The sequence below is a fragment of the Chiroxiphia lanceolata genome, chromosome 20, assembly GCF_009829145.1.
Source record: "Chiroxiphia lanceolata isolate bChiLan1 chromosome 20, bChiLan1.pri, whole genome shotgun sequence".
Classification (NCBI taxonomy): Eukaryota; Metazoa; Chordata; class Aves; order Passeriformes; family Pipridae; genus Chiroxiphia; species Chiroxiphia lanceolata.
The window spans coordinates 3230283-3248349 of record NC_045656.1 but is presented as its reverse complement, the minus strand read 5'-3'; the positions used below and the strand labels follow the sequence as shown (position 1 = coordinate 3248349).

Sequence of the window (18067 nt, the reverse complement as noted above, 5' to 3'; positions counted from 1 at the left end):
TGGCTGCACAGAGCAGCAAAGTGCCACTAATCAGACTAACACTGGTGCCTCTGGTGTGTTTATATTTTGCACATTTGAGTTCAGGCTGATGGAGAACAGTTCCCTCTCCCAGAAATCCCAGTTCTTACTCTCAGGGTGAATGGGGAAGACTCAAGTACCTGTTGCAAATGTTCTTTTTATCTTCTCCAGTTTCCTTTTCAGCAGGGATAAAGTTGTGCCAGGGCTTTACCTCTGGCTTTGTTAAAAGGATGGGAACTGCTTTCTACAGCTGCCCAGCAGCTTGTGTTGTCTTTTCCCAAAACACTGGAGAATCCAAGTGCCATATGCTGACTCTTTCCAGTGCCTTTTCCTTTTTACAGTAAGACAAAACAGTGCAGGGAGTTCCCCCCTTGATTTGCCACCATGAGGGAAAGCTGAGAAAGCTTGAGCATGATTGTCTTGGATGTTTTTCCAACTGGATCCCACAATCTGTCACCAGCAGTGTCTGGTGTTGTTCCATCATAACCTGGGCAACCATCTCAATGTGCCTGGGAATCTGGGTGTCTGCAGGGCAGCTGGTTTGGAGCTTGGTTTATGCCATTTCCAGGTGGTGACAGATTCTGCTGAGTGAAGGAAATCTGGAGTTGCTCCATCCTGTTTGTCACAGGGAGGGATGCAGAGGACAGTGGTAGCCAAGAGTTTTGATCTCAGGGTGCAGAGGGTTGGATGTACTGAAGCAGGTGGCTGGCAAGAAACCATTTTCCTTCCATTTTTAAACAATCCTATGTTTTGTTGGAGTAATTAATTTCCTAGCTGAGTGCAAGTTGTGAGGCCATTCCCCTAAAACAAGCACACTAGAATTACAAAATATTTTCTTTTCGGATCTGGTATTTAGTAAGTATTTCTGCCTAAAATAAGCACTGTGGAGACTGGTATTCCAAGAGGAGGCAGAACAGCATCTTTGTCTAGTTGTTGCTCAGCTCATCTGAGTTTGTGCCCAAGAAGAAAAATTGGGTTTGGAATCTTCTCTGTGGCTGGTAAGGATCACAGAGTGGTCCTTTGCAGTTGTTTCCATATGAGGGTGATTTTCTGATTCCTTGACTTCCTTTTTTTGAGGAGCAGTCCTCTTCTAGAAGATTTGGAATTAGTCTTATTTTCTGTAAATGAGCTCTGAAGGTTGAGTCCCTGCCCCATCAGGTGAGGAGGCCCTGTGGCATCCTAGAATAGAGTTGGAAAAAAAAAATAAGAGGGAAAGAGCAGAATTTCAGGCTACCTTAAAACCTTACAACTAGTTTAAATCTACAACCCAGAGTGAAAACATGATTGTACTTTGGAATTGCAGAGAGGATGCCTGGTTTAGAGAACTCTGCAGAAGTGTTACCCTTTTAGATTGGGATAACTGCTGGTGGCCATCCCTGTCCCAAAGGATTCATGAGCAGGAAGGTTTCAAGCTGCTGAATATGGTTTTCACACCCTGCACTTGACCTTTGAAGTTCAGGTGAGCTTAGAGAGGAGGACTTATGCACTTGCAGGGACACAGCCTGAACAGGGACACAGCTCCAGCAGCAGCAGTTGTGGGATCAGCCAGGACATCCCCTTTTTAATCTGGGGACCTCTTGTTAGTGAAAGAAGATATGATTACAGTGCTGTGCTGTGCAGTGCACAGCTTGTTAATCCTTGCAGTGCATCTAAGATGACATTCAGATCTCTTAAACCAACTGCAGTGTAGTGAATGGAGTCCCTGGGGTAGATGACTAAATTCAAATGCCAAGGTTTTAATAAACCTAGTGGGGAAAATACATCAATAAATCAGTTCTGTGTTTATTTTGATTTTATTTTTTTTCTCTCACCCTGGAATTGGCTACATTTGGGGACTGTGAAACAAGGCCAGCCTGAGTCAGAATTCTTCTGCCAGCATTCCTGGAAGTGCTTCACCTTGCTCTCTGGGGTTGGGATATAGGTTACCTGTCATCCCTGCCTACTGATCCTTGGGAACCATTTAGAAGAAGAAATTCTCTTGCCACAGAGATACCTTAGCTGATGATGGTGCATGTTCTGTCTTTCAGGTTTCTCTGTGACAGTCAGAAGGATTTGGATGAGCTGCTGGATTGCCTGCACCCCCAAGGAGTGAGGGAGAGCCAGCTCAAAGAGCGCCTGGAGAAAAAGTGAGCCTGCTCTTTGTTTTCCTCCGTGTGCTTTCTCCAAGGCAAAGTGTGTCCTCAGCACAGCAATCCCTGCCATTCCTGGGGCGACATCCTGGGCTGGGCTTTGGGCATTCCTGTGCTGAAAAGAGGAGGACACTGAGGTTGAGAAATTGCTGGTTTTCCTGGGCAGTAACTGCAGGTCCTTGATCACAGGTAACGCTGTGATCAGTGAGGAGGTTCTGTCAGTCTTTAAATTGCACTGTGAAACTGGAACAAAGGCAGTGCTGGTTCACCCTGAGCCAGAACTGCCACGTGCTTTCAGGTGTCTTTCACAGAACGTTCTGCGCTGCTGGAGCTCCTAACTCCCCATGAAGACCATTGTCCTGGAGCCTGCCCAGCTCCCGGGGCAGTGCTCTGTACTCAAAGGCTGCGTTTGATTTTCCAGGTATCAGGACATCACACATTCCATCCATTTGGCTCGGAAACAGAACCTGGGCCTCAAATCCTGTGATGGCAACCAGGAGCTGCTGAACTACCTCCGGAGTGACCTGATCGAGGTTGCGACGCGGCTGCAGAAGGGAGGCCTGGGATACGTCGATGTGACACCGGAGTATGAAGCAAAAGTGAGTGCACAGGCAAAGCACTGAGCATGACAAGTGTGAGCTGATACTTCCTGTGGAAGGCTTGGAGTCTTTTTGTTTTCCTCAGACACGAGGAGCAGGAAAATCAGTTTTCTCATTTGTCTTTTAATTCTAAACTGTTATTTCAAGATGACACCTTGCTGTCTTGAGGGTCCTTTTGGTGTAGATGTGTCATAATGTTGGAGCTGGGCATCCTGCACAGCTGTTCATTTGTCCCATTTCCTAATTCTGGCAGCAGACTTCTCTATGGAGCATTAGCAGAACTCTGTAGGTGATTTTTATCTTTTACATCAGAGCCAGCATGTCTTGTTGAAACAGCAGCAATGTGCTGATTCCATAACCAGATGTGGTAGATACCTAATGTAGTGTGGTTATCACAGGTGTCCATTTGCAGGACATACCCACCTACACAGTACAGAGAGACATCCAGCTGTTATGGGATCATATGCTCTTCCCAACAGGTGTACTCACTGGAGAGCCTGAAGGATTTTGGAGAGTGTGTGATTGCACTCCAGGCTGGGGTTGTGAAGAAGTTTCTGCAAGGTTTCATGGCCCCCAAGCAGAAGAGAAGGAAACACCAAGGAGAGGACTACATTGCCAAGGCTGAGGAGATAGATGAAGACAAGAAAATGGCAGAAGAAGCCAAGGTATTGTTCACCTCAGGGCTCTGTTTTGGTCTTGCAATAGAACTCTTTGAGCAGGGACAGTACAGTTCATGGGATACTAAATCCTGAGCAGCTTCCTCCCATTTCAGATTTGGAGTGCAGTGGGTATGGTGTTTGAGGGGTCAGGTGTTCCCTGTTTATTTTGAGGATTGAAGGTATAGGCAAAATCAAAATAATGCTGAGGAGCTGCAGTTAATTTTCCCTCTATGACAGGAAATAGGTCAAGTTCCCTCTGTACAGTTTCTCTTTAATAAAAGCACATTATGGAGCATTTTCACAGAACTTAAGATTTGTATCCATCAGAGAGGACTAGTGGTGCCCTTGATCCACAAAGAGACCTGTTGAGGTTCTGGTGACTGCAAGGGAGTGAGGTTTAGATCAAATTCCAGTGTCAGGCAAGAGGAGACACGAGTTGTTGGCTGTGTGACACTCATGGAGATGTCTGGGCAAACAAACTGTGTGTGCCTGCAGGAGAGAAAAAGGGGTATTGTGGGTCTAAATACATATCCCTCCAAATCAAAGGGATGGAGAGGAGCTGAGGAGCATTGGGAAGGGTCTTGCAGGCCGTTGAGCTGTACCAGTGTTTCACCCTCAGGGGGACTTGTGCTCGGGGGCAGTTTCTATGCACCAAGTTGAACAGGACATTAGTGCCCCGTGACAAGGCTTTCCCCACTGCCCCCTTCAAAGTGTGCTCTGCCCTGACTGATCACTGACATCAGCAGAAGCAGCAATATCAGAATTGGATCAGGAGAAACATTTGACATTCCCAACTTAAAATAAGAAGTATTAGATGCTTACCTGAAGGGAGCCTATAGAAAAGATGGAGAGAGACTGTTTGCAAGAGCATGGAGTGACAGGACAAGGGGGAATGGCTTCAAACTGCCAGAGTAAGTTTAGATTGGATATTAGGAAGAAATTGTTCCCTGTGAGGGTGTGGAGGCCCTGGCACAGGTTGCCCAGAGAAACTGTGGCTGCCCCATCCCTGGAAGTGTCCAAGGCCAGGTGGACAGGACTTGGAACAACCTGGGCTAGTGGAAGGTGTCCCTGCCCATGGCAGGAGGTGGAACTGGATGATCTTTAAGGTCCCTTCCACACCAAACCATTCCACAATTCTGTGACTTGTACTGAGGGGTTTTTTAGTGTGGATTTGTGTGGGTTGTTTTTTTTTAAACTCCTATCAGTGTCTGCTGAGCCCTTGTTTGAACATCAGGTCTTTGCTAGGCTGTGGGATTGCCCTGTTAGCAGGATAATTTGGATAGACACTTGAAATTTTCACAATCCTCAGTTGTCCTGAAGTATTTGAGCATTGCCAGTTTTGAATCTGCCCTCTGACTTTGGTGTTGTGCCATTGTCTCTGGAGCATTTATTTCTGCAGTGCAATGTTCAGCTTTTTTGGGTTTGGGTTTGTTTGTTGGTTTGTTTGCTTTAGGGATTTTTTTTTCTTTACCTCAGTTTATCTGGAATGAGCTTTCTTTTTGCCAAAGCAGAAAACCTTTAGAGATGACCTTGAAAGAGCAGCCTAGTTCTTAGATATAGTTATCTGATGAAAACCCCTGACTGCCAGGCAGACTGTTGTAAAGACAAATCTGCTGTGTAGGCCAAGAATTATGAAGCCTTTTGAGCCAGAACTGCACTGAGAGCACATAGCAGGTAAAATACAGCATAGCCACACTGGAAAAACACACTCAATGTACTTCCAGACTTCAGGAACGGAATTGCAGCCCTGTGGTATGGTTATGTCTCGTTTTCCCTGTGAGAAACAAGTTATGGCTTAGCAGGCACCCGTTTGCTGACATAATTGTCTGTACTAAGGGTTCCTGCTGGCTCAGCTGCATGGCTGGAGCTCACACTGCTGAGTGGCAAAGGATTGCAGTGAGACCTGGCTTAGGGCTGCTCCTGAAAATCAGTCTGGTGCCTCCGTTGGTGCAAACATTCCCATTTCCAGTGGTGGTAACACACTGGACTGTCCCAGAATAGGCCGGGGAATATGTGACCTGTTTGCAGTGTGACATTGCAGGACAACAGCCTGAGCAGAGAGAGGAGCAGGGCTGGGTTCTGGATGTGTTAGCACCCCCATGGCCTGCTTTCAGCAGTGCTTGCAAGGGGAGGGTCAGTCTTACCTGCAGACAATCCCTTAAAGAGCAGCTTCACAACCAAGCAGTTCCAGTTTCAGCTATTCCAAGGGATTTCTGTCAGCTCAGGATCCCAGCTGAGAGCCTTTTCAGCTGGAGGCTTTGTCCACCTTTACCAGAGAAGGTGCTTTCTGTCACTCTGAGGTTGTTGACAAGTGACTGAGGACTTTTCCTTTAGTATTTTGAGGTTTGGTTTTTATTTTGTTTTCCCTGCTAGACTTGCTCCTCTCCAGTCAGGAGGGGATTTCAGTTACTTCTTCCAGTCTCCCATTTTGCCTAGTTGGCAGCCAGAACTCCCTTGATACCAGTACTGCTCAAATGCCACAGTCTCCTGATGCTTGGGAAGCAAGGCTAGAAATCTGTTAAATTCCACAGACTTGGGGAGAAATATCTGAGCAAAACTTGCCAACAGCTTTTGCAGATTTATCTTGGCCCAGCAGTTACCCAGTATGTTAACAGCAAAACCCATGGAACAGTTCCTTGGAAAATCAATTACACAGTATGTGAAGCACCTCAACAATGTTCTGCAAAGAAATAGCCCAGGGGCTATGTAACCTCCACAGTGGGCTGGGCAGTTTTCTGGTTGTCTCTGATGGCTTGGGCTCCAGGATCACACCATCAATGGCAGCAAGGATGCTGGCATTTCAGAACAGTTTGTGTGTTTTTCCAAGCATCTAATATATGCTGTGCTTCCTCAAATTCAGTCAGGGGAGAATGTGCAACTCTGCAAAACTCCCGGGTTTTGTTTGGCTCCCAAATTGCTGTCAGCTGCAGAGTTTGGATTTTCCCATCTGACACTTCACTGTTTGTTTTTTCATTCTCCTGGGGTAGAAGAACATTGACTTGAGTCCTATTATGTCCCTGTCATGTCTGGGCCATCACCTCATTGTTGTAGAGCACAGGATTACCACTGCAGTGGGACACGGCTCTGCATCACTTCTGTCCTGCTGCACTTCCGATTTACCACAACGGTGTTTCCAGACCTCCTGAGCTGGGTGTGAGGTTCCCATGGGCCTTGCTGTGTGCAGGCCCCACAGCTGCCCTGGTGCAAAGCTCAGCTTTGATGCTGTCATCCCCACTCCCAGCTCCTTCTGGGATTTCCCATGTGCTGAAGTCGTCCTGTCTCAGCGCTGGTTTCACGTTTGGGGCTCCAAATGCCTGTCCAGTGTGATTGTAGCTGGTGGCACAAGGTCCCCTCTCCACCTGAGGAGCTCAGGGACCAGAAGGACAAGCCTGTAGCTGATGGCACAGGGTCCCCTTTCCACCTGAGCAACTCAGGGACCAGGAAGACCAGGAGTGTGTTGCTGATATCCAGGTGCCTCTGTGATACCCACTGGAGGGCAGCACAGGCCACTCCAATCCACTTCTGTCCAGTGGGATTGCCAGCTGTTCCCTGACTTTAATCCCACATTTTACAGTGCTAGATTTCTGCCTTTTATTTTCTCAGCCTGCTGATTGTTTGGGTTAGACCTCCAGAGCAGGAATTCAGCGGTGTTCACGTAGCTTGTTTCAGCCTGGCTGTGAAATGCAAAAGGGGGTGGACTGTCAGGAACAAACTGTCTGATCCAGGGAGGCTGGGTATGGATAAACCACAACCAGGACTGCTGAGGTGAAAACAGGGAAGGAAAGAAATACAGAGCCGAGCTTTGGTTAGGAAGGGCCCCAGCTAAAGGATATGAAAACATCTCCAGACTGTGTGTAAGCTGTTAGGTCTGTCTGCAGGTTGCTTCAGCCATGGAGAAGTGGAAGGCGGCGATCCGGGAGGCGCAGACCTTCTCCCGCATGCACGTCCTGCTGGGAATGCTGGATGCCTGCATCAAGTGGGACATGTCAGCAGAGAATGCCAGGTGCAAAGTGTGCCGCAAGAAAGGTAACGCGTTCCTGCCCCTCGGAATTCCTGTCACCCCTCCAGGCCCTGCTTAGACAACGTGCCCTTGGAGTCTTGTCACTGTGCCTGTGGCTGTATTTTGAGTTTTGAATGTCAGGATTTACAGTCAGCAGTGATCTCACAAAAGCATTTGACCCTGACTCCACTAAACCATTCTTACGAAACCAGTCCCCGGTCTTGCAGAACACTGTGGAGCTGCTGTCCCCTGGATATTTAGGGTTCTTGGACACAAGTCATCTACAAATCCTTCTGGGAACACTTGTGCCACTGTCCATTCCCTGCTTTCATTTTTGGAATGGTCTTTGGGTCTCTGAGCCTTGTCAGTTAATCCCTTCTTTTAGAGAAGGAGCAAGCAAGGACAGGTTGGGAAGGTTATTATGGGAAAAGCAAGGTGGGATGCTGCTGCTCCCAAGGCACAGTGGGAGCAGAGCTGCTCAATGAACTGAGGAAGTCACCAAACAGGTGACAAGGGACCACTTTCTCTGTGTGCTCTGTAGGATGAAGGGCTTTAGAGTCTTTTGGGTGGAGGGGGAAGTAGACGAGGTGTCAGCAGTGACAGGGTGCTGGTATTTGTTCTGCCATAACCTCTCCTGTTGGATGGGAGCCTGGAGGAAAGAGCCTGGTGGTACATTCTGCCTTCCCACGTGCTTTTTGTCTCACTTTCTGTTTGCTAAAACTAGTGGGAAATGAGGGCAGCAGAGCTTGGGGGAGTGCTGGGCCACTTTTGTTTACCAAAAGGCTTTGCCATCCACCTCTTCAAAGAAATAAGGGCTGAATTGGTGCAACATCCTCCTTCTCTGTGGAGCCTTAAGGATATTCCAAACCACTGGCAACACTGTCCACCTGCTGTTGAGGGGAAATTCTAGGAAGAAGTAAGGGGAGATCTCAGCTGAGACTGATGTGATAGTTTCACAGAATTTAGGAACTGGGAAATTAAAGAGATGTGCTGGCAAGCTCTCTGCACTTTCTATTTTTTCCTCTTCAGTAAATGAAAGCTGGCGTGGGACTGTCTCCCTTTTTCCTGCATCAGTGGGAAGCACAGAGAGACTAGTCCTGCTGCATACTGATTTTGTGTGTAGGCTTGCTACCCTGAGTAGAAAGAAGGTACTGTGCAGGTTAACCAGATTGAGGCTAGAACAAGAATAGCTGCCTTTAGAGCTTCTTAGAGCTCTGGGGTATCTTTGCAGCAAACTTCTCTTTCCCTGTGTTTGGCTGGGTGGAACCTCTTTGGCAGGTTTCTGCCTTTGCCTCAATGAAATCTTTGCAGGGCAGGGGACTTTGCATCGGCTCTGTTTGTTTTTAAACACTGCTGGTTTCCACTGCCGTGGTGGGATGGAGAAGGAAAGGTCTCTGAGAAAGGCCATCAGAGGAAGGGTCCCTGCCCTCAGAGGGGACTCTGCATCTTGCTCTTGCTTAGTCCAGCCCTCCAGCAGCTTCTGCCTCAGGTTGAGCAGGGCAGTGGCCCTCGTTACAAGTGAGCTGCCCTCTCCTAGGTGAGGATGACAAGCTGATCCTGTGTGACGAGTGTAACAAGGCCTTCCACCTGTTCTGCCTGCGGCCGGCGCTCTACGAGATCCCGGACGGGGAGTGGCAGTGCCCGGCGTGCCAACCTTCCACCGCCCGGCGCAGCTCCCGGGGCAGGTGAGTGACCCTCCTGCCCTTTGCCACTGCACAGTCCCAGCCCTGCTTCCATGAGAGCCCAGCCAGCCCGAAGCAGAGCCCCTTGGAAAGGTTTGAAATCGCCCAGTTAAAACGACACTGGAACGATAGAAAAGCGATTTTTTTCGGGCTGTATGTTCAGAACACCTGTGTGGTACTGAGCCATGACAACTTCAGGAGTTTTAATAAATAACTTGTGTTTGGCAGTGAAAACATGCACAAAACACCCACTAAACTCAGCTGCACTGAGGGCTGTTGTTTCCTTTGAGCAGCTGGTTGGGTTGGTTTTCCATGGAGTTTGTAACGCTGTGGGCCCCTGGGTTGAGTTACTGGGGTGTTCTTGTAACTTAGAGCAGACATTACTCCAGGCTGCAGCTCAACCCCTCCTCTACTGCTACTAATCAGGCTACAAAATGCCACTCTGATGGTTTTCTGGACCTGATAAACCTGAACAAGACAGTAACACCTTATAGTGCAACAGAGAGAACGTGATTTGAGGAGGAATCAAAGTTGTTTCGTTCAGCAGAAGTGACTAGTTGCCCCTTGACAGCAAGGGGTTGGATTATTTTTTGAACTACAGGCTGGAAGTTAAGAATTTTACAGTGTCTGTCGTGTGCTGATGGTGACTGTGCTGCATCTCCCTGTGTGTCAGAGAGGTGAGGCTGTCGAGTGGCACCTGACAGAGAAACAACCAACAGAGCCTCCCTGGCAGAGCAACAGCACAATAGAGGTGTGTGCCAGCCTGTACTGTGCAGGTGCTGTATGGCCTTAAAAGTATTACTTACTCCCTGGAGACCATGTAAGAGTTCCTCGGGCTTGTACAGAAATGACAGGGCTTAAAGGCAGCTGTTCTGGCCTGAGATCATGGTTACTTTGATGTGGCAGAGTCACCTGCAAGCTGTTCAACTCCTGGACCAGAGCCATCAGGTGGAGAACACCTGTCCTGTTACCTGCTTTCTACTCTTCCTCCTGGCTGAGGCAGGAAAAGAATGTCACCCTGGGAGTTCATTTACCTCCCTGTGCTGTGGGAGTTTATTCCTTTTGTTGCTCAAGATCCTCTTTCTCCAGAGGACTGAGACTCCCACAGCAGCTTTGCCTGTGTCCCCTTTTGCCTGTGCATACTGGGTTTTTTCCTGGTTTTTCATGGAATAGACACAGGTGAGAAGCTGGAATGGGCTGGGCAAGGAGATCGGGTGACTTTTGGCACGTGAGAAGCCTGACCCTCTGCTCATGGATCTGTCTCCTATAGTGTAGGGAAAACAATCTGTTTCCAATAGTATAGGGAAAATATTCCAGCAGGAAAAAGCCCCCCTGTTGAAACTCCTTAGGCCAGGCCTGCAGACCTGAGTAAAACAGGAGCTCATCCTCTCAAGGAAGAATAATTCCACAGCAATCCCAGTCTTAAAATGCACTGTCATGTGGTCACAGTGCCTGGAACACCAAAAAATACCCCAATCCAGCTGTTGGGGGTTTTCAGCCCAGATATTCAGCCTGGGAAGTGCCCTTTGAGTTGTAGCTACAACTCTGCACTGCTTTGGGCCAAGCTGGTGTTTCTTGTGCAGCACAAACAGCACTGGGGGCCCAGGGCTGCTGATGCCCAGGTTCTGGTGCCACAGCCATGTTTACCTGCCTTATTCTAGGAGCTATGCAGAGGATTCTGCTGAAGATGAAGGTGAAGAAGGTGAGGAAGCTTCTGATGAACCAGATGCTGAGGAGGAAGAGGAGGAGGAAGAAGATTATGAAGTTGCTGGACTGAAATGTAAGGCTTTGACCATGCAGGGAACTAACAGAAAATATTAACCTTCTGCCTTCAGTGTGCAAAGTATTGATCCTATCTGGGACTTGTGCTTTTCCTCACACAAAGCAGGTGAAACAGTGGGAGGATGTCCCAGGGGAAGGCTGTGGTTACCTGTGGAGCTGCAGTGAACCCTTGGCCCTTTGTGATGGGGTCAGCACTAGCAAGGATTGAAACTAATGCAAGCTCTCACTTGCTACCCAGTCACTCCCTGGGGACACTGATGACACCATTCCAGGGGCTGGGAGGGATCAGCAGAGGCTGCAGTGGGGGCAGCAGCACCAGCAGTTCCTGGGATTGGCAGTCCCTGTGCCTACAGGGTTTGTTGGTACACTGGAAACTATTATAAATGTTTATGGAGCTCTAACCACAGCCCTCTCTCCTTGCTTTTCTTCTTCCCACCAGCTCATAGCCCCTTGAGTGCAGGACTTGTAGTGATTTGGCAAGGAGGCATCTTGAAACAGGACTAGCACTTCCTCTGCCCATTCCAGTGGGAAGGCACAGTGCTCCAGGTGTAGTGTGGCCTGGACCACCAGCACCCTTTGGTCACCTACAGAGACCACTTGGGATATGTTACTGGAGCATTCCTGAGCAGCTAAGTGGAATAAAAGAGGGATTTCTAGACTCCTCAATGGCTGCTTCTCCACTTAAACATCTTTAGTTGTGTATCCACTTTGGTTTTAGGGGAATTAGATTCAATCTCAGTTGGGCAACTTGCTGCACTGAAAAGCTCAATCTGGGAAGGGCACACTGCCAGCATTTGCCTTCTGTCAAACTGCCCTTGACTGACATAACATTAACTGCAGGTTGTCTTAACCAGGGGCAGATGGAATCCAGAGATTGGGACCCAGAGGATTATCCCATGTCCTTTTGAGGGTTTCCATCCAGGCCTAAGTCTTGATTCCCTTGCTTTATTCTGGTTTCAGGGAGGCTCACTGATACCCCAGCTATGCACGCTGCTTGTCCTGCGGCGTATCCATGTCCACACTTGGAGTGTGTTCAGCCTGTGTTGCATGGCCAAGGCAGGAGCTGAGCCAAGGTTTCCAAACAATAGCAAAAGAGGGCTACAGTCACTAAAAATAAAGTGCTAAATGCAACCCCTGGCTTTAAAGAGCATTAACATGGAAAGGTCACCGTGGAAAACTTTTGTTTTAATAGAGAAGTCCCATTAATCCTGGTGGCGTTTATCCTGGGGGATCTAACGTAGAATGTTGGATTGTCAGACATTCAGCACGTGCCGCACACTTGACACACAAGCGCAGTGACAGCGGGCAGACGTCCCGCGGCCCCGCCACACGCCGCGCACGGGGGGCCGGCACCGTGATTTATGGGCCGGGGCTGCATCCCAGCCTGCAGCTGAGGGATCCAGCCTGCTGGATCCTGCCTGCTCGAGGACTCGGGACCAGGTGGAACGGGTTTGACTTGGGAAGGCCAACGCGTTCTCCCGATACACAGGGAGAAACGTAAGACAAGGGAGTGCGTCAGCACCGCCGGTGCGGAGCTCTGACAGGCAGGCTCGCACAGGCAAGTGCCTTTCTGTGGGATATAATGCAGCAGCCCCGGTCTTGGGGAATAAAATCCCATTGTTTCCCACTTGCAGCACGTGGAGCAGCTCCCGGCTGCGGTAACTTGACACTCCCCCGGCACACAGCTCCCTTTTCAGGGGGGCTTAGCAGCTGGCTTATCCCACCGTGTGGGCCACTTGGAAACGCTTGGAAAACCACCCATCCCCAAAAACTGGGGAAACTCCAAGTTTCTGCTCCTGGTGCTTTCAGAGGGGATGTTGTATTTCTGTTTGAGACAACTGTCTGTCCTTGCATTGCTTCCCTGACACTCCCTCAAGTGACATGTCGGGGTCTCAGTACTTGGCTCTGCAGGGGGAGATTGGCCATGACCCGCAGCGGACAATCTGGGAGCTCCCAGGTCTCCCTGCTTGAGGATCTGCTGTGTGTGAGCACCCTTTAGCAGCAGGTTGTTGCCTGTCATGGCTTCCTCGGGCAGGAGGTGATGCCCAATGGAGAGAGTTGTGAGAGCACAGCTGGCGTGAGGCCGGGTGTCGTGGGGGTCACCGTGAGCGAGGCTCAGCCTGGCGTGGGGGGTAGAGGGTTGGTGGTTTCTGCTCCCAGATGCTCTAAGCCCTCTGCTTATCTATTCCAGTGAGGCCCAGGAGGGCAGCCCGGGGCAAGCAGGGCTCCATGTACTCCTCGAGGCAGGGAAGGCACCAGAGGAAGAAGCAGGCACTGAACCCAGCCCGGGGACCCCGGCAGCGCACGGCACCTGTCAACGGCGCAGACATCGATGAGCTGGTAAGAGCCAAATTGCTCCCCAGAGGCCGCTCACTTCATGAGTTACAAACCAAACAGGTGGCACGCTTCCTCCCTCCCCTTCCCAGAGAAATACCCTGAATCCTAGTGGAAGCCCAGGCTGGGCTGGGGCGGGTTAACAAAGGAGGCATATCCTTAAGGGCCCGGTGCAAACGGAGCACAGATATGCCAGGCATCCCTCCCCAGCCGCTTTCACACATTGTCCCCTTGAGTAGCAGGCAGCCTGCAGCTTGTTAAAGGGTTTTAAATAGTATCCATATGTCTCTGTGGAGAGGTGGGGGACTGAGGGGTCCTGGATGGCCAGGGAATGCCAGCAATGCTGGACCCTTGCTCCCCAGCCTTGGCCGTCTTCTGACAGTTGTTGTCCGTATGGTCACTCCCCAACCTCCAGGACATAATTTGGCTGGTTTAGGTTTCACTTGACATTTAAAGAATAAAACCATACGGTCCTGCACAGAGCAGTCTGTGCATGCTGGGTGGGGGGAGCTGCAGTGTCTGTCCCTGGGGAGGGACACACCACGGGGGATACGTGAGGATACTCCAGCCCCACGGCCACGTCACAGCCCCTGCAGATCTGCCATCTGTCCTCTGGCCAGCACTAGTGCTGGTGTGTCCTGTCACTCTCCTTCCTCATGGTCTATGGGCTCACTGCTGCTCATGCTGGGTGTGGGGTGGCTTGTGGGCTGTGTCAGACTGGAGGGCAACCAAGCCAGCAAGCCCAACATGGGCTGCCACAGGGATATTTCAGTGGGGAAAATCTTTCTGGAACAGCTCTGACAGCATACTGGCTTGGGGTAGAGGACTCTGCTAGGACTTATCATTTGTCGTGGAAAGAGGCCGGAGCTGGGTCAGGATACTGAGTGCTCTGTGTTGTGGAGCCTTCCCATCATCCTGCGTCCCCTCGGCAGCAACATTCCATGAGCTGTGCCCTTAGAGCTGAGGGGATGTCCCTGTGCTGGGGGTGATCTGTGGCAGGTCCCCGGGCTGACCTTGTGCTGAGCCTGTGCAGAGACAGCAGCACTCTGGGCACCAGCTGCTCCCTGGGATTTGAAATGGCACAGTCAGCTCTGCCGTGGCAGAACGGCAGCACAAGTGCTTCTCCCTCTGCCTCGGGTGCTGCCTTGGAGAAAGGAGGGACGGGGAATTCACACTCTCCATTTGCTGGCATTTATTTTTTGGCTTCTTGTTGAGACCATGTTGTCTTTGAACTTACCTTGAAAAAGCCTCCTGTCCCTAGAGGAAAGCCAGGCTGCTTGTGAACTGTTCTCCCCGAGCTCATGGGTGGGACTCCCATCCTGGAACTCAAACTGCATAACCATAGAATGGCCTGGATTGTAAGGCACCTTAAAGCTCAGCTTGTTCCAACCCCTTGCCATGGGCAAGGACACCTTCCACTAGCCCAGGTTGCTCCAACCTGGCTTTGGACACTTCCAGGGATGGGGCAGCTACAGCTTCTCTGGGCAACCTGTGCCAGGGCCTCCCCACTCTGACAGGAAAGAAATGTCCTTCCTGTGCTAAGAACCGGCTCCTTTGGCCTCAGAGCTGTTTGCTGAACTCCAAAGCCTGTAGTGGTTCCCTCCTTTTACAGCATCCTTTGTGTGGGCAGGTCCTTCAGACGAAGAGGACGGCGCGTCGCCAGAGCCTCGAGCTGCAGAAGTGTGAGGAAATCCTGGGCAAGCTGGTCAAGTACCGCTTCAGCTGGCCCTTCAGGTGAGGGCAGGTGGCCTCCTCCTCCCCCACAGGCAGCGTGGGGGTGTGGGCTGGTCATGCCACAGTCCTGCCAGATCCACTTAGGAGACTTGGGATTCCAAAAGCAAGTTATGGCTGGGAAGGAGCTGCCCCAGAAGAAACCACGATGTTCTTAGTCTTTGGCTGGACTGAAGACACGGGGCCCTTCTGAGGTGGTGGAGCAGAGGGTGCTGGGCAGGGGGCTGAAGTTGGCAGGGTGGGTGCTCTCCACAGCCCCCAGGATTTTTGGGGTGCTGAGGGAGTTTATGGACCTGCCCTGTGCCTGGACCAGCTCCTGGGGCTCCTGTCCTTCCCATCACTGTGCCATGGGGCTATTATGTCTGTGGGGCTGTTGAGGTGCTGCTTGGGCTTGTTGCAGCACTGTGGGGGTGCAGGTGAAGGAGTGGGGGGACCCCCTTCCTCTGCAGCCTGGCACTGCATGGCCAGAGCTGGCGTTCCCCTCCTATCCCTGTGGCCCTTCCTTCGGCAGGGAGCCAGTGACCACGGAGGAAGCTGAAGACTACTTTGAGGTCATCAGCAACCCCATGGACTTCCAGACTATGCAGAGCAAGTGCTCCTGTGGCAACTACCGCTCCGTGCAGGAGTTCCTGTCCGACATGAAGCAGGTGTTCTCCAACGCCGAGCGCTACAACCAGAACGGGAGTCACGTACTGTCCTGCCTGGAGAAGACAGAGCAGTGTTTGATTGACATGGTGCACAAACACCTACCAGGCCACACGTATGTGCGCAGGAAACGCAAGCAGCTCTCTGCCAGGGGCCAGGGACTGGAGGAGCAGGAAGGGGACAGTGAGTCAGAGCCCCTCGAACATTCCCGGGGGCGGAAAAGGAAGAAATGAGGGATGGGGAGACTTAAGGGGAGAGCCAGAGCTGGAGCAGGCCTTCTGGTGCTGCTGGGCAGCAGGATGGGTTGTCTGGAGGGAGCTGGGAAGCAGCAGGCACTTCTCTATTAATCCAGCCTTCCCTTTGGCCCATCCTAGTTTTAATTTTTCTGCAATTTCCTCAAGTATTTGGTCATCCATTGAGCAGAGATGACTTACTGCTTCCTGCAAAATCCACAAAGCTCTTCACGAGTCTGTCCTGCCAGGAGGGGAAGGTGGGGAGGGCAAGGGGAGGGCCCGGCTAAGCCTGGCTGGGCAGGGGAGCACCAAGCCTACTCCAGCTCGGGCGCCGTCGGCTTCCTGGGAATGAGCCGCTTCCTCCCCTCCGTGAGCAGCCGGAGCACAGTGGGACTGTGTGCTGGCAGTGCTGGGAGCCCAGCAGGGAGGGATCATGTTGCTCCACGGAAGGACTGGGTGCCATCAGGCCAATGGGCTGCTCGGGCTTGTATGTATATATTTATATGGTGTTAATGCCGAGCCCCGGTGCCGGGGCTGCGTGGGGCGAGCGAGCACTTACGTGTCCGGCCAGCCGGCTTTCACCAGCATCCCAACTGCTCCGAGGTGCTCCTGCTTCCCCCTCTCCTCGGGGAGCAATCCCTGGAGGTCTCACTCCGAGGAGGGCTCTGAGCTCAGCTGTACATACCAGGAGGAGTCTCCCTGCTCACCTGGAGCCGCCCACGGTCACGCAGCCCTTTGGATGCCCCAAGTGCCAGCAGCAAACTGGAGGGTGGGGGTGTCTGCACAGCCCGGAGGGAGCTCTGGGGCCAGGGGAGCAGCAGAAACATGTGCTGTGTAACTTTTTAAATTAATTTTCTAGTTGAAAGTGGCTTGTTTCTAGCTGTGATCTTGTACAAAGAACACCTGTAAGATACCCTTGTCTTGCTTTGGCACATGTACAGTTTATATAAAATCGTGTTTGCTTTATATTTTCCCCCTCTTTAAAACTCATTTTCCTACCAGTAGCAGGAGTTACAGCAGGGGAATTGTTGGGGAGGGGAGTCCCAGTCCCTCTCAGCCACGCTCTCACCATGTTTTGTAGTAACACCCTCCCTCGTGCTCCCCTGGTCAGCCCAATCCTGTGCCACGGCCCAGCACTGGCTCCTGTCACCCCAGATGCTGACTTTTCCCTAAAGAACCTTTTCTCATCCCCTCTCCATCATGACAGGTTTGGATCATACAATCAGGGCTTGAACTTTTTATCCCAGAAGTGTTCGATTTGGAACAAATGGGCCACGGGGCTGCTCAGTGCTGGTTTTGTCACAGAAAAGCAAAAGCAGCTGTTGCAGCTCCTGGGATTTGAGAAGAAAAGAACCATCGATTACAAACTGCAGCCTAGAATTGCAGCCTAGTTTTGTGAACTTTTTAGGGTTGGGGTTTTTTTGGTTTTGTTTTTTTTTTTTAACAGGTATTTGTTTCAGTTCTGGGTTGTCAATGGCTGCAGATGAGGCAGGTTTCCAGCCCCTTCCCTCTCCCCAGCCTCACTCCCTGCCCCACGGAATAGCACTGACGTTTGTATCTCGCACGTCCCTTCAGAGGCTGTTTTGTCCTGTTTCCTAGAGAACATTTCCTGCAGGTCCTACACGGTGGAACCTTTGGAACTGTACGTTTTTTAAAAAAAATCAGTGTCATTTGGGGGGAGGGGGTTTCTGCCAAGGGCTGTACTTGTAATAAATTGGAAACTTAAGAATAAACATTATGTACTTGTGTTTGTAAACGTGGCTTGTGCGAGTCCTTTGCGGGTCCTGGTGTTGGTGTGGGACTCTCTGGGATGTCTCACCTCTGCCTTCCTAGAGCCCCCATCACACATTTCTGGAGGGAGAATGGAGCTGTGGAGCAAGGGAAGAGTGGGTCAGCTTCCAACACTGCTGGTGTGGCCTTGTGTGTTGTCCCCCTTCCCAGGGACCAGGGCCAGGGCTATGCTCTGCCTGCCTCTGGACAGGGGAACACTCCTTGTGGTGGCCACCCCCGTGTCCCCCTGCAGGCTGCCAGTGTGACACTTGTCCTCCTGCTCCATGCAGAGTGGCACTGGAGGGAGTCATGGGGAGCTGGGGTGTCTCTGCTCTTTGGCCCCAGTGTGGCCTGGCTGCCCCCAACATCTCTTCCCTTGTATTGGGGTGTTTGTTTTGCAACCACAGCCATGCTGGACCATTCCTGCTGTGTCCCAGGGCAGCATGGCTGGGGTGGTGATGGCCCAGGGCTGCTGACAGCCCACA

General features: G+C 51.1%; 1 protein-coding gene across 1 annotated transcript in view; it reads left to right on the top strand.

Moving 5' to 3' along the window:
• The window catches only part of BAZ1B (bromodomain adjacent to zinc finger domain 1B), a 43090-nt gene extending 25522 nt beyond the window's left edge, over window positions 1-17568 (top strand). The window contains exons 11-19 of the mRNA XM_032707613.1: window positions 2046-2144; window positions 2569-2746; window positions 3226-3411; window positions 7284-7431; window positions 8943-9090; window positions 10749-10867; window positions 13061-13209; window positions 14834-14937; window positions 15446-17568. Coding sequence (XP_032563504.1) covers window positions 2046-2144; window positions 2569-2746; window positions 3226-3411; window positions 7284-7431; window positions 8943-9090; window positions 10749-10867; window positions 13061-13209; window positions 14834-14937; window positions 15446-15812 — 1498 coding nt within the window. The 3' untranslated portion in view covers window positions 15813-17568. The remainder of the gene's footprint in view (window positions 1-2045; window positions 2145-2568; window positions 2747-3225; window positions 3412-7283; window positions 7432-8942; window positions 9091-10748; window positions 10868-13060; window positions 13210-14833; window positions 14938-15445) is intronic.
• The last annotated feature ends 499 nt before the right edge of the window (window positions 17569-18067 follow it).